The 26735-nt window shown below is 43.2% G+C and overlaps 1 protein-coding gene across 1 annotated transcript in view; it reads left to right on the top strand.

The window, feature by feature from the left end:
• PAPPA (pappalysin 1) overlaps window positions 1-26735 on the top strand; it is a 240756-nt gene that overhangs the window by 70099 nt on the left and 143922 nt on the right. The window contains exons 6-7 of the mRNA XM_042913034.1: window positions 2293-2414; window positions 9934-10432. Coding sequence (XP_042768968.1) covers window positions 2293-2414; window positions 9934-10432 — 621 coding nt within the window. The remainder of the gene's footprint in view (window positions 1-2292; window positions 2415-9933; window positions 10433-26735) is intronic.

Raw genomic sequence — 26735 nt, forward strand, 5'->3', positions numbered from 1 at the left:
TGTTATTTTATATCTGTCTACTTGTTTATGGACTATCCACCAGGCTGCAAGCTCTATGAGGTATAGGTAGCACATCTAATTTCCTCACCCTTCGATGGTCAATGTCTGGTACTTGTACAGTGCTAACAGCTAGAGGCTGTTCAATGACTACCCATTGAATGAACAGATGAAAAAATGAATGAATACATGAACCAATGATTGAATACGACCAAAGGTACTTTGTAGGGCTCTGTGCAAACAAGGCACATTTACTGTCAGGTGGATGATGGTTTAGTCACTCATCAAAGTATTTATTGGAAACCGAGGATGTGTCAAGAACTCTGTGAAGTACAGGGCACTCACTCTATGAGTGTCATCTGAAGCATGACATATAAAGAAATAGAAAGAAAGGTTCCATGTCCATTAAGGTCAGTGTGGTTCCTGATTCCATCCCAGAACCTTTATAATCTCATTGTCATCATAGAGCCAGTCATGTGACTCTGAGCCGCTATGCATGGTTTGTGGTCATTGTAATGGAACTCAGCCTTCCAGAGTAAGGAACTCTCTCTCCACTCCTCATTCCCTGTCTACAAGTATATTTGTATAATTATTGTGATTGCTAGTCCAGGAGTAACTCCTAGATATTCAAAATATATAGAAAATTCAGAAAACCAGAAGGAATAAAAATGGGGATCATCCTATACTTGTTCCACCACCCAGACATTGCTGCCAATATTTTGTAATATTGAAGTTATTTGAACAGTACTGAGCTGCTGCTATAAATTCAGTTTTGAATACAACTTTTTCACTTAACATTATAGCATTCCATGAAATTTCAGGGAACATTTTTGTAATGACTTTTTACCATTTTATTGACCATGTTAATCTTAGGCTATTTCATCATTCTCCTACCACTGGATATCAATATGCTTGCAAAATTTCTACCTATGTATGATTTTATATTTACAGTGATAAAGCTGAGGATGCAAATTCTGCAATTTGAGGGTCTAGACTAGGTTAGTCATGAGTCTTAGCAACATGTCTGAGTTACTGGTGTTCATCCATTCATCTATCCACCTACCCATCTATCCACCCATCTACGACCCACCTATCCACCATCCATCCATCCATCCATCCACCCACCCGTCCACTCACCAATGCACCCAGCCAGTATCCACCCATCCACCATCCATCCATCTTCCCAGCCACCCACCCATTCACCCATCCACCCATCCACATATGTTGACCACCATATAAGCAGATAAGCAGGAGAATGATCTGTTAAGATATAGGTTTGGGGATGAGTTCCCAGGTAGCTGTGTGGAAGAGGAATGGGGAACACCAATAGACAGATGCTTACAAGTATACTCTTTCTTACCATGTGATCCCAAGGGCTATAGAGCTTCTCTGTGAAGGGAAAGCCCTAAGGCTCCTCCACTGTATCTTTCAGGTAGTCAAGGGATAAAGATTCTTCTAGGAATGATGAAAGGGGTATTGGCAGGACCATTGCATTTTGAGAAATAATGGGCTGATCCCTCTCCCCTCCTGGCAGCTGCCTCCTAAACAGATGCCAAGTCTGGAGAACAAGCAAGATCCCAGAGGCTATTGTGGCTAAGGGGAGATTGAATCCAGATACATGAGACACTAGATGGTAGTGGAAGCCACCATAACATTCCACTTCTAGGGCTGTTCCCTTCAAGGGATTGGCTTGCCCCTTGGAAAGCTGCTAAAAGGAATTTGATACCATGGTAAAGAAACTGCTTTTCATTGTTAAATCAAAGGTGATTCATCCATCCGCACAGTGTCAGGGCTGGAAGGTTCTATAGGCACCATCTGGTTCACCCAACTCATTTTTGAATGAAGGAACTAGATCATGCCTTCTTTGTATTTCATACCTAGGACCCAGGATGGTGTCTGGCACATGGGAGGTACCTGATAAGCACTGTTAAAAGAATAAAATTTGAGGTTAAATGGGACTAAAGATTTTTTCGCAAGCACACATCAAGTCCTCAGTGGAGCCTTGAATGTCTGATGAAACTAAGATTAGTACAGGTAGTAAGTAGTTGGCCTGTTGATTCTGTGCTGCTTGAAATTAAAGAAGTGTTTCTGTCGTTATGACAGAAACCACATAGGCCTAAATAAGATCTTTGCTGAACCCTGGGGAGGAATTTCACTTATGCTCATATTCTGGAATCTTTGGCAAGGATAAGGAGGATAGGGTAATGTGGAATTGTTGTGTCTTCTGCCCTGGATCAGGAGCTCATTCAACCGTTCCTAAGTCAGTGCATTTCCCTTCTTTCCTTGGCCTCCTAGAGAATTGGGATCAGCATGTGAACTTTGTCTGGAAGGGAGAATCCTGGTGCAGTATGCCATTAATGCCTCCTCCCCGATGCCCTGTGGCCCATCAGGACACTGGAGTCCTCGGGAAGCAGAAGGTAAGGCCACCTGGAAGCTCATTTACAGGTTAGGGGTACAAAGAACAACTCTTTACATACTATCTCATTTGATCTTTATGGAATCTTCAAGGCCAAGTTTTTAAATTTTATTTTATTATTTATTTATTTATTTTTATAATTTTATTCTTTTATTAATTTTATTTTTTAAAATTTTATTTTTGTCTTTTCCCCCAAGTGTTATTGAGACATAATTGACATCTAACATCACATTGTACAAAGTGATGATTTGATACATGTGTCATTGTGAAGTAATTACCACAGTAAGGTTAGTTTACACATCCATCATCTCATACTTTTTTTTTTTTTTTTTTTTTTGTGGTGAGAACATATAAGATCTACTCTCTAGGCAATTTTCAAGTGTATGATGCAGTATTATTAACTAGAGTCCCCATGTTGTATATTAAAACTCCAGAATTTATTCATCGTACAACTAGAAGTTTGCACCCTTGGGCCAAGATCAAGGCCAATACTCATGCGTCGATTCAACACATAGTCTTTGAACTCTTCACTGCGTTAGGTATGACATCCCACTTTAAATTTGAGGAAACCAAGGTGCTGAGATATTGAACAAGTGCCTGAGGCCACACACCTGATAAAGACACAGCTTGTATGTGTGTTTATACACGCCTCCTGACCCCGACAGCCTGTTGGTTCAAGATCACCTTAGAATCAGCACACATACCTGGGTGGGGGGGCAGGGGGTGGTCAAGGTTTCAGTAGTCTTTATCTTCTTTGGTTGTTTCTGAGAATCCCCAGGGCATCCACATATACACCACAGCTATCCCTCTCAATGTTTTCTGCCATGTACCCTCCTTTTTGGGATCCATTTATCAGCAAGACACTTGAGGGAAGCACCTCGTGATTGCCACTGTTGTGGGCTCTCCCCATGACCACACCCTCCCCGTCTGGGGGTCTCCCAGACCTCCCTAGGGCTAACAGTCTCTGTGCTGTCTTCTAGTCCTGCACACTGCCAGATCTACTGGGTTTTCTACAGAAATTAAGAGAGTGCCTTTTACCCAATTCTTTGTCCCATGGTCACTTGGCTTTGCAGCAGCCACTTGGAACTTAACAGAATCTCATGGAAAGTTGCCTACTCAGTTTCCTTTTGCAATGTCCCCTTCTTTAGGGCTCAGATCTAGTGTCTGAAGCCAGGCTGGCAGAGACCCCATGTTCTCCCTTACCCTCAGAGACTTCCGCGTAGAACTCCGCCCCCCCCCCCCCCCCCGACCACCCGGTCCCTCTTGCTTCTGTGCAGGGCAGCTCATGTCCATGGTCCCTGGGTGGGGACCACAGTCCATCAGAGGGAGCAGAATCTGATTCCTCACTGAGGTTCAGTGAGAACTCCCCTCTTTTCCTTTATATTTTTAGAAAGGAGGTTGGAAAGAAAAAGCCAGAGAATAAAGCAAGGGAGAGGGATCAGAGAGGAAAGTGAAGGAGAAAAATGACAGCACTGTACTTTGTTATCTTCTAAAGTAGCTTAAAATAAAAATGAGAGCTGAACTTGGGAACTCTAAACAAATCCATCTGGAATGTAAAGCAAGAGGGATGTCTGGGAGAAGCCCTCAGTTCAGCCTCACAGAATCACGGGCTGTCAGACTTGGAAGGGGTGGCTGGGTCATCCAGCCCCAGTTCCCACCCAGTGCAGGAATCCCCCTCCTGCCCTCCCTCACTGAGTCTCTCCTAGCACCAGCTCATACATTCCTTGGCCTTCCATTCGTTAGAAAGTTCTTTCTGAAATCCACAGTCGTGACTTTTCCATGCCAGCAGAACCCACGTTGGGTTTTCCTGGAAGAAAATGCGTGTCTCTTCCAGCTGACAACACATTGTGTGCGCACAGAATGAACAAGTCTCACCTGTGACCACGGTAGGAACTGTGTGCCTGGCACTGTGCTGGGTGCATGGGGCAAGGTGGAGCTGGCCATCTAACAGTGGTGCTGGATGGTAACCAGCCGGTGCAGTGAGGCCCATGCTGATCGAAGCACAGAGTGCTGGGGGAAGCAGTGAGAAGCTGGCCTCATGTAGAACTGAGACTAAGGCCACCCAGGAAATGTCACCAGACCAGTGAGCAAGGCACATTTGACAACATGAAAGAAGCTGGGTATGTTTAGAACAGTGGTTTTTTGAGTCTGATCTGGAGGATTATGGCATTCCTAGAGACTTTATAGGGTATCTTCAAAGACCAAAATTATTTTCATAATGATGCTATGATACTGATTACCATTTCCACTCCCAGTCTCTCGTGAGAATGGAGCTTTCCCGTCCTGCATGGAATGCGATGTTATTACTGCTCCAATAGCTATAGAGCACATGCATATGTGTTCTTGTGTTCTAAAGTTTCTCAGTTTTCATTGATAGTATGGCAACTACTAGTAGATGTAACCCTCATAAACAGAAGGTCTTCAGTAATGCTCTGAGAGATTAAGAGGGTTTGGAGCATGAAGAGTAAGGTGTGGAGTCGGGGAAGGTTGGACTGAGTGTTCTATAATGACTGGATAACGATGGGTTTTTCCTGAGGGCAGCAAGGAGGCACCACGTGCCTTGGCAGGAGTCTGTTGCATGGCGAGATGTACATGTTGTCAAGGTTGCGTGGGTTGCTCTGTGGTGAAGAGCCTGAGGAGTGTGCTGGGGGAAAGGGAGCAGTGGCTGTTGCAGGAATCTGGAATAGGGATGGTGGTGGCCAGGGTGTGGTCCGTGGCAGTGAGAAATGGAGAGAAGTCAATGGAATTGAGAGAGATTTAGGAGATATAATCAGCAAGACTCTCCACTGAGACTTCTCTGGCTAAAACCATCTTGGTTTGTTCTGCCAGTTGCATGAATGAAATAATTTTCAGACATCTCCCCACACCTCCATCCAACCGAACTGTCAATTGGTTAGGTCTGTTCCTGGTTTGCTGTTGACCTTCTTAAAGCACGATGTAGAGCAGAGTTCAACTCGAAGTGCTGAGCCCCCTCGTTCCCTGAGCTGACTCAGGCATGCAAGGAAACCCAGCAGCCTTGGGTTTTCCTTCAGAATATGTAAATTTAGTGCATGCAGGCCAGGAAAAGACACTGTTCTTTTTTTAGAGCATCCTATTACAGGCTGTGTGATCCTTTTGGCTCAGACCCTTTTAATATCCTTGAAGAAATAAACTTTTCCATGAGCCAAACTCTGCAATTTATTTCTCAACTCATTTTCATCCTATTTATCTTTGCATGTTTAAGTTTTTAGACTTCCCAAACTAACATAAAACTCTCAAATCCATGAGCAATGCCAGACAGATCTTTGGGGTGGGGGGATAAAGAGGACTGGACCTTGGTCTGAGCCCCAACATTAATGTGCTCTGTGACCTTGAATGAGTCACTTAGCTTCTCTGAAGATAGCATCTCATGCACAGAATAAACGTTCTCTCTAGCTCTAATATTCCACAGAGCTGTAACTTCTTTATTTTAACTCCATATTAATAAGATAGAATATTTATCATTTAACAAATATTTATTGCACATCTGTGGTGTTCCATTAACTCTGTTCCATGAACTTCAGGTAAATACAGTCACAGAAATTCTTGCCTTTGGCCACAGAAGGTGATTGGACTCAGAAGAAACCCTGTTTTCCTATATCTTGAGCAAAAACTGTATTTCAGAGTTGAGTGTTTCTTGAGGTGTTTAATACCATGGACACTTGTCACCCAGGACTGAGATAGTTAGGCCTCATCAACTCAGATCTCTGGTAAGATCACATGTCCAAGCATGTAACATCTCGCAAATGTTGGGTTTTCCGTGAGAGTGACACATGGCACTAGCTGTTTTCATTTTTTCTTATCTGTGTGAGTCCTTTCCCCCATTTTTCTGCCCATAATATTTCAGGTGTGCTGAAGTATTCATCTGGAAAAACTTGGCACTAAGTTTTTATAACTCTATTTGTGTCAACAGCTGCAGGGTATATACACAAAGATATATTATAGGTGTCTGTATGGATCTTCATAAATGTACATTTAAATCAGCATAAGTATATATAAATATATTTCACACATATGTAGCCTCATTTCTAGTGCACGGCTTGTATCAACATGTACCTTTTCATGTAATCACCGTATATACAAAAGGGTAGGTATTAATAATGAAGTAACAGTACTTTCATGCTTTTCTTTCTTCCCCCTTCCTTCTTTTTTCCTCCTTCCTTCCTTCCCTTCTCCTCCCTTCCCCCTTTTCTCTGCCCTTTTCCCTGCCTCACAGTCACTCCCAGTCAACTTTCTAGCCTTGTTCATTTTTTCGCTCTTAGGCACTTTGGGTTGGTCCTCATCTCTTTTTAGGGTCCCTTGTCCAAGCCACAGGTGTGATTGTCTGTGTTAGTACAATCATTTCTCACCTGGTTTCACTAGACTAGAAGCTCCATGGGGGCAGAGGCCATGTGTATAGAAACCTGTTTTCCCAGGGACTAGCCTAGCACTGGGCACAGACCAGGCAGTCAGTAATTATTCTTTGGACGGACAGATGGATGGATGGATGGATGGATGGATGGATGGATGGATGGATGGACAGGCGGACAGATAGATGGACAAATACATAGATGGATAGATAGTATCTGTGACTCTAAAAAGTGGTTTTGCTAAAAGATAATTTTCACTTGTTTGCTTAAAATTTTTCACTAGCCCCTCCATCCTTCTCAGTATAAAGTGCAGTTTCCTTAAAGTGCCATACAAGACTCTCCAGAATCTGGGTTATGTTTAGCTTGCTGGCCTCACCACTTGCTACTCTCCCTTGCACTCACAACCACAGTCATCTTTGTTCCTGTTCACTCTCAAGCTGTTCTCTTTGCTCAGACTACCTCTTCCTCCCAAGCTTTTCCCCGTTCCTTCCTCCTTATGTTTCATAACAGAGCTAATCTATTTGTGACATCTGATAAGTATACCATCCCATTTTGAGTTTTACAGCACCCCTGTGAGGTAGGTATCATCAGAGTAGGGGACACAATGAGCTTATAGTTCAGCCCAGCTTCCATTGCTTCAAAGTTTGGCATGCTGCCTGGATGAACAGTATCACATAATATTCTGTCCCCCATCAGGGAGTGACTTAACCATCTGAGTCTCAGTTCCCTCTTCTGGAAAATGAGTTTCTTAAGACCTGTGCCGTAGACTTATTGCAAAAATGAGGCATGTAACATGTTTGGCCTGGCACCGAACTCAGGATGGTCAGTTCGTGGAGCCTGGCATGGTTCAAGGGGTTGCTGCATTGGTGATGGCTGGACTCTATAACCCTGAGGCTCTTTTTGACATGTAAAAGTTTGTCTCTGATGACAGTACAAGCACAAGCTTTGCTAAGATCTCCATTCCTCTTTACCTACTTGACTGTAAGGTCCAGGCTCACCTTACTGTCCTTTGAAAAGCATTTGGTCCCTCTGTTGATTAACAAGAAATCAGGGAGAAGGCAGGGGACAGACACATTTGTCATCTTTGCTCTGTTGTGGCTCCCATCACTGATAGCCATTTTCTCCAAAGAAGGAGAAAGATTGTTGCATCCTTTTCCAGTTCCAAGAGAAAGTGCGAGGAGGAGGTAGAATGTTCACCTGGCACTCACCATAATGCAATGGGCTTCTGCATTCCACAAAGCACTCGCTGCTTTTTTAACTCCATATTAGCAAGATAGAAGATTCTTCATTTAACAAATATTTATTGAATATCCACTATCATCACTGTCTATGGACCAGGTACTATATTAAATAAAGGCTACCTGTCATTGAGTGAAACAGAGATATGAGAGACAAAAATGATAACTGTCTTACAGGATCTTGATGACAAACAGATGAATACATTAATGGCTAGGGAATGTGCTCCATATACATTAAAATGTTGCCCTCAGGAAAGCTCAGTGAATAAATGATAATGTATGTGCCAACAACTCATAAAGCTAAGACAATCAGGGACTCCGTCGGGTTGGAGAGTCGACACGAAGGAAAGCTTCAGCCTCGCTAGGGAGTCTTAATTGTGCCTTTGACTTAAATCACTGGCAGTGTCACTTCTAGCCAGCATTTGCTGAAATGGACGAACCTTGCCTAGGAATGGTGGAGTAGTTATATCCATTTATTCCCGCTCTGATGTGTTATATCTAAAAAGTCTTTTGAATTCTTCTCAACCGCCCCCCCCCCCCCGCCCACTTTCTTTTCTTTTTCTCTTCTCCATGTCCACTTGATGTCTTCTCTCTTCTCCCTTGGCTGGGAAGAGGCATGGAGATTGGAGGCATTTTTATAGCCTTCACTGGAATAGCTTTTCTACCCAAAATGGTTTTCTAGTTTTCACATTGCAATTCCTATGATGCTGTAACACTACCACAAAGCCATTTCCAGCAAAGATTGTCTTTTCCCTTTTGATTTGGAAATACCCAGCATCCCACTTGCCACCAAAAGATGGAAAAAAATGTGGCTAATAGGACAACTTGAGATCCTGCGTCCTACCCTCACCAGTGATCTGTATCTCTTGTTAGATTCCCTTAAACAAATTAGAGCCGATCATTACAGAGTCCTGATTACTTTTCTCAGCAGTGCAAAGGAGAGCTCTCTGAGGGTCTAGGACTACATGATCTCATCAGAGAAAAATTCAGAAGTCACTGCAGGCTGAGATCAGTGGGGATGAGGCATTGTCTCCCTGGGGAAAGAGTAGAAGAATCCCTCCTTCCTTCTCCCCCCTCCCCTGCCTCACCCAACCCTCCCCTTTCCTGAGTCAGACTGGACAGAGCTCTGAGAAGCTCAGTGGTATGGAATGACCTCATGTGGTAAAGAGGAGGAGGAGAGATAAGATGGCTCCAGGGCCGCCTTCCAGTTCTGTCATTCATGGTTCTACACAGTTTCCCTCCCAGAATCCTCAATCCAATGGGAGGATCTATCTGCACTCATCTCTTCTTTGCTGGAGGTTTCTGGCTCTTCTGTCATTTGAAGCAGGTTGTACTGAAAGCAGTACTATAAGGATTCTAGTTTATTTTTGTGGCCTCTGCATGCAGTAGGGAGAATAAAGAGTATGAACTTCAAGATGAGACAAAACTGGGTTCCAATGCTGACTGACCTTCACATCAAGCTGTGAAACTTTGATCAGTCCACTCCACATTTCTGAGCCTTAGTTGCCTCACCTCTGAGATGAGTCTTTGCAAGAAATAAGCAAGTTCAGGTGATGTTTAGCAAATGTGTGTTAAGCAAATGTGTGTCCCTTCCTTCTTTCCATCTGGGGCAGCAAAGCCTGCAAGTAGGGAATGAAGAAAGAAAGTTTGGGCATTGACTCAATAGTAAGACACTTACTTGAATGTAGTTGTGAGCAAATGTTTTGTGATTTATCCAAGATCTGTATTGCAAGGGTGGAGATGGGCTGGATGCTGTGCATACAACTGAGTCACCAAAACACTGAGAATCTTCCCTCTCTTTTCACCTCTGTCTGAGCTCTAGTCAGACCAGTCTCTCCTACTGTGTACAGGAAGCTCCAAGGACCAGACTTTCCTTGGGCTTTCAGGAACTCATACCCTCATCTCTTCTCCATAGGTCATCCAGATGTTGAACAGCCCTGTAAGTCCAGTGTCCGCACCTGGAGCCCAAATTCAGCTGTCAACCCACACACAGTCCCTCCAGCCTGCCCTGAGCCACAGGGCTGCTACCTTGAACTGGAATTTCGCTACCCTTTGGTCCCTGAGTCTTTAACCATATGGGTAACCTTTGTCTCCACTGACTGGGACTCTAGTGGGGCTGTCAATGACATCAAACTATTGACTGTCAGTGGGAAGAACATCTCCCTGGGCCCTCAGAACGTCTTCTGCGATGTCCCATTGACCATCAAACTCCGGGATGTGGGTGAGGAGGTGTACGGCATCCAGATCTACACATTGGATGAGCACCTGGAGATTGATGCGGCCATGTTGACCTCCATTGCTGACAGCCCGCTCTGCCTAGAGTGTAAGCCCCTGCAGTACAAGGTGGTCCGGGACCCTCCTCTCCAGGTGGATGTGGCCTCCCTTCTACACCTCAATAGAAGATTCATGGACACGTAAGTGCACTCTCTGGATAAGGAGGTGGTCTTGTGGGTGGGCAAATGTAAGGAGTGTCAGAAAGGCCTGTCTTGGAAAAACATTCATCACAGACAGATTCACTTCTAGGGATTCATAACCTGGCAGTGGGTGTGGAATGGTCTTAATAAGGCAGAGTTGATATGGTGAGAATGGCAAAGCACAAGTAACCAGGAGGTCTGGAATTTGGGGAGAGCTCTAACATAACTCTAAGATTCCCAGACCTCTCTTGGTTTTCCCAACAATTAAATGAAGGAGGCTGTATAAGATTAGCAATGAGTAAGTCAGGTATTACTCATGAAATTGGAAGAATGGAAGTTTGCTAATGATTTCCTTTTTATATTTAATTGAAGATTCATGCATTCGGATTGCTTTTTCAGTGAATGAGAAGGGCGTGAAGTTAAGTAGCAGGTTGCCTGGGAATTGAGCATGGTTCTGTGTATTTGCATGGGAATGTTCTTGGAAGGTGAACATCACCTGCCACAGTCCTTGTTTTGTTTCCTTATCCAAAGTGGAAGAGAGGTTCAAACCCATTTGATCCTCAAGAGCCCTTGCAGTTCTAGGTCTCCAAGATCCTTTTGGGATGCTCACGGCTTTTATGCGAGATAGTTTTCATCCTTAATATTCATTTCTCAAGCTACCTTTTCCTCCAACATTGTCAGGTTTTATGTTTTCTGAGAGGCCACCTTATAGTGACCTCATTAGTGCTTTGCCTGTGTGCCAGACAATGGGCTGAGATCTTTGCATCTTCTACTCATTTATTTCATCCTCTCCACAAACCAGCCCAGTTACCCTTCTTGTTTTACAAAGAAAGGTGCAACAGATTCAAGACGTGAAGTCACTTGTCCAAGGTCACATAGTTAGAAAGTGGTAAGATCAGGTTCTGTCCTGATTCCTAAGCCAGTGCCTTCGACCAGTCTTTGCTTAAAGATGTGATTCCAACTTCTGCTTTAATCCAACAAATGAGGGTGCTTTCACCACTATCTTGGGTACCGAGAAATCTACGAAGTTAATCACCACACTTCTGTTGAATATCTCCTGTAAGTGCAAAGGACATTGGTAGGGAACACTTTGAGTACTGGAAAGAGCAATAGCTCGGAAGTCAGATGCCTTGGTTTAGCCCCAGCCGGTCCACTTACTAATTTTAGATTAGCCCGTCAGTTCTCTTTGAGCCTCACTTCCCTCTTCTGTGTGATGACAGTGCTCATGTCAGTGGTTTCTATGGGCCTTTTTGTGGTACTTTCTTTGGTTCTAAGACGATAGAAGACACAATCTCTGCTCTGTCTACTTGAAAATATTTACTGAGCCAATCATTAATAGAAACCAAGTTCTGGAGGAAACTTTTAATCTTTTTAAGAGACAGAACCACTTTCAAATACTTTTCCAGCACTCCCTTTTACATACCAGCAATTAACGTGCACATCACAAGCAGACCCTTGCCCATTCATTGACTCAGAGATGAAGAAAGAACATCTGTTCAGGAACTCAGAGGCAGCACTTGGTTTGTGTTTGAGAATGTACTTAAAATTTAAAGGATCATCTTGCCTTGAAAATATTCCATAACTCTGTCTCTTTCATCTTCTTGCTTGTCTAGAGTGGTAAAATTCTATAAATATGCATCCACTTAAAATTTCTTTATAAAACAATGGAGAGCATAGATGCCTTACACCCTCAGTTTAAATCCAGCTTTTTTTTTTTTTTTTTTTTTTTTTTTTTTTTTTTTTTGCCTGGAGTTGTGTGCCTGTGAGAGCTGACTTGAGTTGATAAATGTGGAATGGTGGAAATCCAACTGACGAAGCGAGAGTCCCCTGAGTTCCATTCCCAGATAGTCATTGATTTGCTCTAGGATCTTAGGCTAATCACTTACCATTTCTGGGGCTTCAGAAGCCTTAATTTACAAGGAGGAAGACGTACTAGGCTGGGGGTTCTCAAAGTCAAGTGCACGTTATGGAAACTTGGGGCACTTTAAAATCACTTGTGTTTCGCCAGCATCCCCTCTCCACCCCCACCTCCCACCCTCCACCAATGCCCCAGGCATTTATTTAATTGGTAAGGAGGATAAAGCCTGGCCATCAAGTCTTTTAAAATATTACCAGATGATTATAATGTGCAGTCACATTTAAGAACCACTGCACTAAAGCAGGTTCTCCTGCCCCAGACCAGGAGCAACAACAACACCTGAGAACTTAGGACAAGTCCTTAGATCTCAGCCTAGACAACTTGATCAGAAACTTGCCTACAGGGTCTTCCCAAATTACTCTAAGACTGGCTACATTTATTTTATTTATTTTTTTAATGTTTTTAATTTATTTTTGAAAGAGAGAGACAGGGTGCAAGCTGGGGAGGGGCAGAGAGAAAGGGAGACATAGAATCTGAAGCAGGCTTCAGGCTCTGAGATGTCAGCATAGAACCTGACGTAGGGCTCAAACTCATGAGCTGTGAGATTGTGACCTGAGCCAAAGTCAGATGCTTAACTGACTGAGACACCCAGGTGCCCCATGGTTACATACAGTTTAATAGCCACTGCTCAAAGTGATCTATAAGGCTCTGGGATTTCCAAGGTTTTGTTCCCAATACTCACTCAATTTATGAATATGTATTGAGAACATTCTGTGAGCCAAAGTGTTCACTGGGATCTGGGTATGTCAGGAATGACCCGGCGCCTTTCCTATAGACGCTCACACTTCAGTGCTGAAGACCTTAACTACGTGATAAAAAATGAACAGTCTTGTACCACTTTACTTCCAGAACCACCACTAGTCGGACCCACACTTTTATGCACCATTTGATCTTTCATTCACCAACAAATCTTTCTTAGGCTACGTGTCAGACACATGGCTAGACTGAGGCCTACATTGACTTCCTCTATGTCCTTCTTGTGTCCCGTTGAATTTATTGGAGACCTAGACTGGACTACACTACATTCCTGACCTGAATGTTCTCTGAGACTCTAAAACAAGTAAAACATCATTCCAAGTCAACCTACCATTTCAACTCCTTTATCTTTTGGTAATTTGAGTTCTGAACTCCAACACAAATGCCTCTTTGTGTGTGTGTGTGTGTGTGTGTGTGTGTGTGTGTGTGTGCACGCACGCATGTGTGTGTGTGGTATGTTTTGCTGCTTTCACATTTTTTCCATATCAAATAAATTGGCTCTTATACAAGTTCTATATAAAGACTGTTTTGGAGAAAAAGAGGAGAGAGAGAAAAAAATGCTTTCTTTTTCTTTCCTGACTCAACCCATTACATGATTCCCTTTGACCTTTGTCTTCATTTTTTTCTCTCAGCAAAAATATTTATTCTTTCTGTTATCTGTACTAGAGATAGTTTCCCAAGGTATGACACTGATGAAGGGAGAGGCTTCTGTGCTTACCCAATGGGCATTTCTAGGAGACTGATTACTTTTGGCCAGAATGAAGAAGAAATGTAGACTGTCTCCCTTACATGAAAACCCCTCTATTGGATGAGAAGTGACACTGATGGAGGGAAAGGGGACCAGCATTGTCTCTGCTACTAACTCACCATATGTTATTAAGACCTGTTGTATCACGTCTCTCGGCTTCAGTTTCCCCCTTTGTAAAATGAAGGGCCAACACATTAAACTCTTGGCTGTGGGTAGACGTTGTTCTTAGGTGACAGGTGATTCATTCACTTTTTTGTAGTAAAAGGGACTTAGCAGAGACTATGAGAATCAGTACCCAGCGGGGTCCTCACTGAGTCCCTAGGATACCCCAGTGAAATGTGTAGTGTGCAGACAATAATAATGGTGATGATAAAAATAACAACAGCAATGGCAACCATTTGCTGGATATTCTCTCTGCTTTAAGTGCTTTACATATATGTGTGAGGAGGTAAAGCTCAGAGAAAAAGCTGAAGCTCAGAAAAGTGATTTATCCAATGTAATACAGCTGGTAATGGCAGAGTCATTCTAATTCCAAATAACACCTTGTCAACCACAGCACCACAGCATCTGAGGTAATAATGCACAGGCAGAATTCTGGAGCTCAGACATGCATCCAAGCTGGCTGAAGTTTGAGATACAGCAAGTGGAAGGCAGACTACAACTCACGGGCCACTTGACCTCAGTCAGTTACTGTGACCCACTCTTGGAGTCCAGAAGCCCAAGTCACATGGCCAATTTCTTTAGACACCTATCTGAGAAGAAAGAGCAGGGGAGCTTCTCTTTCTCAACTTGACTGCCAAGTGTTCCTGCACTGGCCACCATGCTCCTTGGGTCTCCATGGAGTCTTTAGATTTCTTTAAGTAAAGACTCTGGATAAAACTAAGCTAACTTACTTGCTTACTTTCCTTCCTTCCTTCCTTCCTTCCTTCCTTCCTTCCTTCTTCTTCTTCCTTTTTTTTTTTTTTTTTTTTTTTGGCTTAGAGAAAGTGAGGTATAAAGCAAACCATAAACAATGAATGGACAGGCATGGAGTCTGAGCTCAGGGTGGTCACACTGTGGGAAGAAAGAGAGTTAGGGAAGCAGTGTCACTGCAGTATATAATGCCCTAAAGGCAGAAACAGAGACAAAGAGTCAGCGGCTTCTAACCCAAACTTGGAAGAATTGAGGTGCAATTAAGGAAAATAAACCTCCTGAGGACTGGAATTTTTGCCTGTGTGTCTGCTAGTGCATTCTAAGTCCCTAGAACGATTCCTGGCACAAAGGAGATAGTGAATATTTTTGAATGGCTCTTGAATGAAGAATGGGAAAGAGTTTGGCGGTTGAAGAGAAATGGAGAAGCTGTAATTTACTAAGTACCTACTATGTGTCAAGAATTTACTGAATGTGTTACTTAAGTAATCTCATTTGATTGAATCTATACAGCAACCCCACAAAGTAGGTGGTCTTATCCCAGATTATGGATGAGGACCTGGAGGTCAGTCTTTACACAGCTATCCAGCCACCTACCTGGGGTTGTATGTAAATCTATCAACTCCAAAGCTAAGTGCTCTTAGTCATTCATTCTCTGGTTGAACATATATGTTTGCACCCCTCGCTTAGGACTTTTGATTTACAACTAGAAATATTCTTAGAAGTCACCTTTCCCAATTGGCTTATGTGTGTATCCCAGTTAATTATTCCATTGATTCTTCTCTCTCGTTCAGACCTGTTAACCTGCCAACACAATATCTGTCTGTTTTGCCTCACCTTCTTGCCATTCTCAATATAATTCTTGGGGAAAACAAACATAAGGAAAGGAGATATTTACATGATCTGGGTGGAGTTTCTTGTGAATATGAGTCCAAATTTTACAAATTGGATCCCACATCTCTTCCTCTGGACTCTATGTGCTCAGAACCCCATCAATCCACTCAAAAACTGTAGTTTATCTATCAGTCCCTTCACTCAGCAAATATTTTTTGATTTCCACCATGAATCCATCTATTTTCTAAGCACTAGGGATGTAGTGGTGAACAGAGCAGAAAAGATCCTTGTTCTCATTAATTCCTACGATGTAGCTGGGAGACACAAACCAGAAATAATTGCATAATATCGCAGTTGGGTGGCATTTAGTGATTTTAGAGAAGTGGTAAGGGAAGGACTCCGATGGGGTGATATTTGAACAGAGACCAAAAGTGTCTCCTGTTTGGAACATAGGTGTTGTATAACAGGATCTTTGGTCCTTGATCACTGTTTGGCTTGCCTTATATTTAACTGTGCTTGTGTTTTTGTTTCTTTTTTTTTCCTTCTTCTCTCACTTGGTTCAGATTCTTAAGTACAAAATTTAACATGCTAGTGTGTGACAGCATCAGAGCTTCATGAATGGTTGTTGAATGAATGAGTGAAGAACGAGTCAGCAGTAACACAAAGTGGAACCTCTGGAAAGATGCCTCTTGCCTAAAGATCTTAGCCATAACATTGACATGTGATGCCATATTAATCCTCAGAGGATTGAGGAAGTTTAGACCAAATCAGGGTCAACTGAAGACGCAGGTGGCTCTCTCATGCTGTTTTTATGGCTCTCAAGCTGACTCACCACTTCATTGTTTTTTTAGTCCCATTCCTTTTCCTGGCTCTTTCTGTATGTCCCCGACTCATCCATTCTTTGTTCTTGTATGTGTTCATTTGTTAATTCATTCATCGACCAAATCATGCAAATCAAATATAATCATGTTCAGTAATATTTGTTGTTTAGCAAGTATTTACTAAGTGTCTGTGCTATGCTATATACTGTGCTAGAACTAGGTATAGAGCCCTGATTCCGTGCTGACCTCATGAGCACATTGTTTATTTTAATGTTTATTTATTTATTTTTGAGAGTGAGAGAGAGAGAGAGAGAGAGAGAGAGTGAGCAGGAAAGGGGCAGAGAGAGGGAGAGAGAGAATCCCAAGCAGGCTCTACACTCTCAGCGCAGAGCCTGACATGGGTCTCAATCTCATAAACTGTGGGATCATGACCTGAGCCAAAATTAAGAATTAGACACTTAGCTGACTGAGCCACACAGGTGCCCCATGAGCACACAGTTTGAAGGAGCTGAACAGGCAATGATTCAGGTGTTTTTCCTGCAGCATGGAAAGCACTCCAGTGTGAAGAGCCTAGGGAGGCTGTGGGAAAACATAGGAAGGGTATCTACCCCAGCTTGAGGTAGTTAAGGAAGGTTTCTCAGAAGAGGTGATGTCTAAGCTGAGACCTTGAAGATGATAAAGAATTGATCATTTAAGAGGTTTGTCCTAGTATGGATGCTTGAAACCAGTTGGGTACTTAGCAAACATTGATAAAAGAATGGATGGATGGATGGATGGATGGATGGATGGATGGAAGGATGAATTAATTAACCAAAATGCTATACTATATACTTCATCATAGACCAAAAGCGGACTTTTCTGGTGGTGGGGGGGAATGTAGTAATCTGGGCTATCTATCCACTTTGGTTCTAAAATCTATTTTATTTCTTTTAAGTACTATACAGTACTCCATAGTGGGAGTGTGTTACAGGTTATTTCACCATACCCCTAATGCTGAGCATTTATATTATTTCACACATTTTTCCTATTACAAACAAATGCTGCAGTCAGTACTCTTACTGTACTTACAGTACTCTGTATTGTACTCTTACAGAACTCTTACAGGAACCTCCTTGTAGGCACATGTGAACATTTCTCTAGAGTTGATATTGAGAGATGGAATTGCTGGGTCATAAGCTGTAGGTCGTTTTCATTTTAATGGGTACATTCTGTGGCATTCTGAGAGGGTGAACTAGCTCACATCCCGCCAGCAGCATGTGGCAGGACCTGCTGTCCCACACTGTCACTACTACTTGACAAAATGAAAAGTTTTTTGTCTTTGCCCATTTGATGGATGAAAACGTGGTTTCTCATTGATGTTTTTGCGATTGAGCATCTTGAGGGAGCCTCGTTTCAAGTATTTACTGGGTATCTACACTTTCTCTTCTGTGATTTGTCTATTAATGTCTTTAATTTATGTCTGGTGGTTAATCTGTTCATATCTCAGTTTTCCCATCTGCTAAACTGGGATTTTAATGCCAGTGCCCCTGCTTATTCAGCAATGTTATTAGAATCTAGGATGAAACAGGTAATCAAGAGAGAACTAGCATTTATGAAGAAGTTACTCTTAGTGTAATCACTTGTATGTTGACATATTTTCCGATTTAGTATGCTTCCTGGATGAGAACCGTGTCACATTCTGAAGATACAGTAGACTAGAAAAACCAACCCAATCTCTGCCCCCAGCGGAGCCTAAATTTGGATGGTGTTAACGACCATCACATATGCAGGTCACTAACATCATACCAGTAACTACCATGTGGTGAATAGTTCAAATATGCTCAATATTTTTATAAGTCTACCAATGAGGTATAGGTGTCAGTATGCCTTATTTTTAGATGAGGAAGCTGAGACTCAACGAGATAAAGTCATTTATTTATGTAAGATCTCATCATTAATAGATGCTAGAGTCCGGTTTTACATCTCCTTGCCTGATCCCAGGGCATTCCTGCAAATTACTGAGCATAATCATTGCTGTGACAGGCAGCACATAAGGTGGCACCTTGATGGATGGAGAGAAAAGGTATTTGAACTAGCTTTTCTTGTTTCCAAGGAGCAACAGAATAAAGACACCAAAGCGAACAAATATTTTCCTTTGTGTTTTGAACATGTAAGTAGATGAGGAGGAGGAGACTTGATGAAGTGCATTTCCAGTAGCATGTTGCTGAAATGCCTGCTCCAGGTCGGACCTCTTCCTGAGTGGGTGCTTCTCTGTGCTGCCTACCTGACATGGTCTTACCTGCATTCTGATGTCCTGCCTGCCAGGACTGACGAGAAGCATCAGGAGTAAGAGCTATTTCTTCAAGCCCAGAACAAATACCTCTGCTCCTAGCCCAGGCTAGCAGATTATATAGTCAGCACAATTGTACTCTATTTCTAGAAGTTGGGCATCATCTACCTATGACTCCCTCATGTCAGTCTTAGGCCAAGTACCTCTCAGAATGAAATATGGGTTCTGAGAACATTAAGGTAAGCAAAAGGGTTTAGCAAAATCAACAGATCTCCAGGGCCAGCAGCAGCCATAGAAGTGCTTACTGTCTCCAAGTACCTTCATGATTTTGAAAGTGTGAAGGGTCCCTGTTTGGCGCTAACACATGACTTATCTAAATTTCAATGGGTCTGTCTGATGCACTACTGAATTTTAAAGTGTGTTGTTACGGTGTTTTCTCTACAGATGTTAAATAAGATCCACAGAGGTTAAATGATGGACAGAAGGCTCTACTAATAAATTCCTTCCTTCCTTCCTTCCTTCCTTCCTTCCTTCCTTCCTTCCTTCCTTCCTTGTGTCCTTCCTTCCTTCCTTGTGTCCTTCCATCCGTCAGTCAGTCAGTCCATAATAAGTACCTATTATAGGTCAGTCTCCATGTGGGCTGGGCTAAATAATAGCCCAAGTGAAAATATAATTACAAGCTGAAGATTATTATTTTGAGAGGTCATAAGAGAGTATAATTCCTCCTTAAGGGGAGGGGATATACAGAAACATAACTGTAGAGGTAAGCAGGGGCAAACATTATGGAGTTTGGATTTATTTGTTTGGATTTATTTATTTATTTGTGTTTTTATAAAATTCCTCTGGGTACCGTATGAAGAAAGAATTAAGGGAAAATGAGAAAGTCCATCCAGGAGTTATTACTAAAGTCTGAACCAGAAATTATGATTATTTGCCTAGAAGAGTAGATGGATTGGAGGTATGTTTTAAAGGTCGAATCAACCATATTTGGTGATATATTGGATGCAAAGGTTTTAAGGAGTTACCCAATTAATTTCAAGTTTCAGGTATGAGTATTTGGAATGAGGGAAATGTTATTTCTGGAAATAAAATAATATGTTTTTTTAATTTTATTTATTTAAATTCAAGTTAGTTAACATACAGTGTAGTATTGGTTTCAGGAGTAGAAAACAGTGATTCATCACTTACATATGACACCCAGTGCTCATCCCAACAAGTGCCCTCCTCAATGCCCATCACCCATTTAGCTCATTCCCCCACCCACCACCCCTCCAACAACCCTCTGTTTGTTCTCTGTATTTAAGAGTCTCTTATGGTTTGTCTCGCTCTCTGTTTTTATCTTATTTTACCTTCCTTTCTCCTATGTTCATCTGTTGTGTTTCATAAATTCCACATATGAAGGAAATCATATGATGTCTTTCTCTGCCTGACTTATTTTGCTTAGCATAATATATTCTAGTTCCATCCACGTTGTTGCAAATGGCAAGAGTTCATTCTTGCCAAGTAATATTCCATTGTATGTATGTATGTAGATATATATATTCCACATCTTCTTTATCAGAGAAATATAAATCAAAAGAATAGATTTTAATTTAGTATGTTATTAGAGGGTGGGGTAGGGCAAGAGGCCCTTTGGAAAACAATGAGTTAGTGAAATCAGGTTGTAATGAGTGTCTTGATATCACTTACTTCTTTGTTCTCTCGCTGTTTGCCCTTGGGGTAGGTAGGATGGACTGGACTTTAGTTGTGCTTCTCCAATTCCTGATTTTTAAGCAAACAAATACATGAATAGGAAAGAGAAGGAAAATAACAGCCATCAGAGTAATTACAGATGTGGAAAGAATGGAGGAATTTATCTCACACTGGACGTTGGCAGGAAGAGTGGACAGAATCCATTCAGTCTGTGCTCAGATATGATGAGAATCCTTCAGGCAGGTCTTAGTGGGTTTATGTTGTGTCTGTGCAAACAGGAACCTCAGACATTATTTTAGAGAGTCTGAATTCAAAATTAAGAGACCTGATTCCCGGACCAGCACATGGCTGATTTGCTGTGTGACCCTGACCAGATCCTTTCAGTGGTTTGAGTCTCAGCTGTTTCCCCTGGAAAAAGCGGGTGATGTCCATGCAGTCTCATGAGGGGTGTCCTAAAAAAAAACAATGAGATAATGGTCTTGCAAGAACACAATGCAATCTTGGGGAACCATAAAGATTTAAATGTTCACGATTCTTTCTATTGTTTGGTTTTCATTAGGCTTGTTCTTGGCCAGGGTCAGTCTGGAGAGTATGTGTGAAAGGCAAAAACAGACATGCACAGACACATACATGAATCAATTTCCCATGAAACTCTCATCAGAGTTGCTAAGGTTCATTGTCGGATTAGAAGATGGGAAAGAAAAATTGCACTTAATCTCTGTAACTAAGCTAAAGAAAAAAGAAGAAGAAGAAGGAAAAAACAAAACAAAAACAAAACAAAACACCAAAGTGCTGACCCTTGAATCAGGAGACCAGGATTCCAGTATCGATTTCCTAAAACTTGCTCCGACCCTGATCCGTGACTCCCCATCTAGGGACCACAGTCTCCCTTCTGTAAAATGAAGACATAGGTATATAACTTCAAAGGACATTTCTAGCTCTGACAGTCTGTTTGGACCCTCCTTGAAGTCTCATCTGCACTGAGTGCATCTAATTCTGTAAGGGGGGGACGGGGCAGGTTGCATGGCCCGTTAGCCACAGGTCTGGACTGTGAGCTCAGAGACTGGCTGGTTCTATAGAAAGCCTTCTAGACATGCTGGGGCTCTCAGAACTCCTTGTTAACATCCTGCTCTCTCTTAGAGCCTACCAAGCTCTTTCCTTGGGACTGTTTCAGAATGTATCAGTGTGGTTCTCCTGGTCAGTGGCATTTTGTCTAGACAGTGAGACCCTAGAGGTGGGGACTAGCAGTACTTGCCACATTAGCCTAAGCTTTTGGTGCCATGCCAGGCACCAAGTAGATGGCCAATAAATGTAGGTAAATAAATGCATGTAGGCATGCATGCATGAAGAAACCCTGTGACATAACAATAAAGCCAGAAATTCGTGATGATGCAGATGATATATGGTATGAGGCCTCTCTTTTAATTTCCAAGATGGATTAGTTACCAGAGAATCAGAAAGACCAAAGAGAATCTTAATAGCATGGTCCCTTCTCTTGGGGCTTCAGTTTCCTCATCCTTAAAGTAAAGGTATTGGGCCAGATGATGTAAGTAAGTCTTCCTTTCATTCAACAGGTGTTTATTCAGCACTGTCTTTATAACAGGCCATGTCCTAGGCAGTGGGGATAAATAAACCAGTCAATAAGGGAGTCCTAGCCCTCTAGAAACTTCATCTAATTAGTAGAAGAAGTGGACAGATAAACAAGGGTAACAAAATAGTGAGGAAGGTGTTATGGTAAAAGAAGCATGTAGGTAGGAGCTCCCCACTTGGCTTAAAGGCTCAGTGAGAAGCTCTGGGAGAAGGGTAGGACCTAAGCCAAGGCCAGGGTATTTAGTCAGTCAGGGATGGGAGTTAACACTACTTTCTCCTGGCAGAATGGGGTGAGGGGGGTGGAATTTAAGGAAGACCAGATGAGCAAAGAGGTCAGAGAGGTTGAGAGAAGCCAGTAATGATGATTCTAGAGTACTGTACTGGAGGGGCTGGGCTTCATCCTGAAGGTAGGTAGTAAGGAGCCACAAAGTGTTAGGTAAGAGGATCCTGATCAGATTTCGTTTCAGGATAGTTCTTTGGTGATGAGTGGCTTTCTGGTAAATGTAGGGGTAGGGACACAGATTGGACACAGTCAGGTAAGTAAGGCACTGTTCGTTGTCAGAACTGAAGCAGGAGATGAGGTGGGGGTGGTGAGAACTGGACGCACTGAGCTAAGGGGATGGACGTACTTGGCAGAGGGAGGAGGCAGGCGTGTGGGTTATGGCAGACACCTAGGGTACTGGCATCACGGAAACCGAACGTGGAGGTAGAGGCATATGTAGGTCGGGACGAGAGGCAGAACAGTTTGAAAGTGCCTTCCAGTTGCCAGCTATGAATCAGTGGCGGGCACACAGCTAGAGTTCACTTTGAACCGTAAAATTTCTTCCCTGTGTAGAGACTCAGGAGCAAGTGAGGTGAGCCTGTGCATGTGCACATGCACGTGCGTGTGTGTGTGTGTGTGTGTGTGCGTGCATGTGAACGCACGAGTGTGTGTGCACGTGTGCATGCACGTAGGAGTGTGTGCATGTGTATGTGCATGTGTGTGTGGTGAGATGGGCAGACGGGACCTGTGAGCCCACCTGTTTTCATCATCCACTGATTCTCAAAATGTAGTCCAGTGTTCTGCAAAGGACCCCCAGGGGGTCAGGGGGTTAATCTTCCGTAGCACTAATGCCTATAACGTTACAAGGCATGGGCTTTGTTTTCTGCCCGGGATTAATCATTCACTCATGGGCTTTAATACAAGCCAGAGGCCACCTCCCTGTGCCTCATGCAAAGCAGTGCCCCGCCTTCCATGCTAACGCCGGCTCTCACATTCTTGTTGTCAGAGTGGGAAGTAGGGTTTTTTGCCCCCGCTTCAATGTACTATGAACTGAAACATTTGGAAACTTCCATCCAAGGATGTTAGTCAAAAATACCAGAACCGTTGAACTCTGCCATTAATTTTCTGTATGACTTGGGGCGATTCATTCCCCTTCTCTGGACTCTCATATCCGTCCCACGATTAGAAACTTGGAATAAGTGGTATCTGAAGGCATGCAGCTCTGTTTCTACATTTTTGTGTTTCCTTCCTGAGCTCCACTCCTTGTCTACAGCTCTGTCTCCAGATTTTTAAGCAGAGAGCATTCTCAAGTGCTCACGCCCCCTCCCATCTAGGAATTAGCCCCAAAAGCTCTCAGACCTGGAAGGAGCATTGAAGCGCTGACACTTGACCACTGAGAGAATTAAGGCCAGAGAGAGGAGGTCACTTGTTCAGAGTCACACAGCCCTGTGATGGCAGTACAGGGAATCAAGCCAAGGGCTCCTGACTCCCAGTCCAGGTGGTCCTTCCCGCACATAACAGAGTGCTGGAGTTTGGCCAAACCGTGGGGCTCAAATTTGAGCCAGGCTCTCTGTGATCACGGAGAAGTCTCCGATGATGCTCGGAGTGAAGTCATAGAGAGCCGACATCGGTAACGTCATGGCAGCTGGCGCTGGTGAGGGGGGTGGTATAGGAAATGAGAGAACACATTTGGCCAAGCGCAGGGTCCACGTGACCCTCCAGGCGCCCTCATTTCAAAACAAACTCAACCTTTTAGGTTCAAGTTCTCCCTCTTGTCAGAAACGTGACTTCCTGCTTCTAAGACGCAAGGCTTACAAAAGGGCTTAGAAGGCTTCATGGACATCAAATAGCTCTTACAAAATAGCGTTTTGATGAGTTAAGTGTAAATGAATCAGAAACATAAGGATTACATTTTCCCCAAGTGCACATGGGTTTCAAAATTTGAGGGGAAATGTAGTCTGCTGACTGCACGCCGGCTTTCACCGAACCCAAAGCATTCATGGGGTGGGCGGGCTGGGGGGAGAGAAGAAAGAGAAGCCCAGCCCCCAAAGGGTTTTAGATGTGGTGCCAGATTCAAAATGCTGCTGGGCTTGCCCTCTGCCAGTAATAAAATTTCTGGCCACCCAGAGAGGCCACAGGGAGGAGAAAGGACATTGCTTTCCCTACTGGCCCCTGGTCCTCAACAACTGTGTTCAGTTAGTGCCCCTCAATCACCAGCTGTCACTGGTCCCTCCGCTCGACTCCCTGGCCCCTACTTGGCCTCGATTTTCACACTGTGCCGCATGCCTTGTTTACCTCCAACCGTAGCTGGTGTTTTGGCTCCCAGAGGCCTAGGCGACTGGTCAACTTGTCACAATCCCCAGCTCTGTAATCAAGAGACCTGTCCATCACCAGCAGGGTGTTTGGGGAAGCCGTCACACATCGCCTTTGGTTGCATTCAGGAAAAACAAGAGTCCCTTGTAGATCTTTCCTCTCCCCTTTCTTTAATGCTATCCAGGTGTGGTGTTTTCCCCAAACTGGCAAATGTCTTCCCTTCCGATCTGTGCCTGACACAGACAGCCAGCTAAATCTCAGCACTGCCGTTACCTTATCCCAGAATTTGAAGCTCTGAATCTTTTATAATTTCCACATTGTCCCTCCATTCTTTCCCTTGTATTTTATGTCATTGCACCAAGAAAAGTAGAAAATCATTTCAATTGGTGGTAAAAGATGATTAAAACAAAATAACAAAGGCCTTGGCTGAAAACTGTTAGTTTTATTAAATTTGCTACTGTGTTTTAAATTGGTACCAGGGCAGATCTTTAGACAATTCTATCAAAGGCTGCTGGAATTAATCTGTTGCATATATACATTTGCTCCTTCCTGAGCTGTGGACAGAGTGGGGGCAGCGTAGCAAGCATGAAAAGAATAAGCTTTGTGTTACCTGTGTGAGGGGGACAGACCGGAACCCCACTGGGAGGGATCGGGAAGCCCAGTGGACTGCAGACCCCTGCCATCACATTCTCATTAGTTTCATCCAGACTATGGTTTGGAGCTCATACTGGTCACCAGGAGGAATAAGTGATGGATATTGTCTTGGTAACAAGGCAAAAGTCAGAAGTCTCCCTAAGCCTTTTGCATCCTTCCAGCCACTATTTGGTTCCCCTCTGTATTGGTGGCTCTTTGAACTCTACCTTAGATTATACCCATCCTGTACTTGATTTATCCTTCCTTTGGGCCTTTGAACTCTTTGAAACCAATGATGGTATCTTCATCTTTGGGATGAGTCCTACCAAAAACTCCATACATGCTTTGTTTTCTTTTTTTCTCCTGCCCTCCCTTCCTTCCTTCCCCTCTCTCTCTTTCCTTTTTTCCTTCCTTCTTCCTTCCTTCCTCCCTCCTTCCCTTCCTCCCTCCCCCCTCTGTCTCTTCCTTTATTCTTTCTTTCCTTCCTTCCTTCCTCCCTCACTCCTTCCCTCCCTCCCTCCCTCTTCCTTCTTTCCTTCCTTTCCTTCCCTCCTCTCTCTCCTTCCTCCCTCCCTCCCTGTCTCTGTCTCTCTCTCCTTTCTTGCTTCCTTCCTCCCTCACTCCTTCCTTCCTTCCTTCTTTCCTTCCTTCCTTCCTTCCTTCCTTCCTTCCATAGCAGAAGAAAAGTGAGGTCCAGAGAGGAAAACTGATTCATCCAAAATCACAACCAAAGTTAATGGAAGAACTATGGTCATTTTTCCTGACATGTAGGATGGGGGCATCCACAGTGATGCCAGACTCTGCCTTTCGAGCTGTTTTTTCCCCAAGCACATGTGGTGTTCTCCATCCCAAATCCTTAATGACCACCCTCTTCTGGTATAAAATAAGGCCAAAGTGGCACTCAGCCTAGAACAGAAGTAAAGTGTTCTCTTAAGAATTCAGGGTGATACCCAGACAACATTGGAATTAAAGAATATGTTGTTATGTGGCACAAAACTGAGTGTATATAACCTTAATGTATGCATGTTAAGAAAGAAACTCTTTAGAGAGGACTACACACAGCTCCAGAGGTATTTAGTGAGGAAAAATATTTTGTTGTAAGTTTCATTTCTCTTTAAACAAAATAGGACATGGCACCTAGCGTGGGGCCAAAACTTGATAGGTACTCATCCGCTCCTGCATCATTCTTTCCATGGGGGATATTTGGTCTCCCTACCAACCACATAACCCTTTACACCTTTCCCCTTAAATCAGTTATCTACACTGCTATCAAAATGGTCTTCCATGAAACAAATATGATTTTTTTATTATATGTAATTTACTGTCAAATTGGTTTCCATACAACACCCAGTGCTCATCCCAACAGGTGCCCTCCTCAATGCCCATCACCCATTTTCCCCTCCCTCCCACCCCCCATCAACCCTCAGTTTGTTCTCAGTATTTAAGAATCTCTTATGGTTTGCCCCCTTCCCCTCCCCTCTGGTCTTCTGTTAAGTTTCTCAGGATCCATATATGAGTGAAAACATGTGGTGTCTGTCTTTCTGTGCCGGACTTATTT

This window comes from Panthera leo, chromosome D4 (genome assembly GCF_018350215.1).
Source record: "Panthera leo isolate Ple1 chromosome D4, P.leo_Ple1_pat1.1, whole genome shotgun sequence".
Lineage (NCBI taxonomy): Eukaryota > Metazoa > Chordata > Mammalia > Carnivora > Felidae > Panthera > Panthera leo.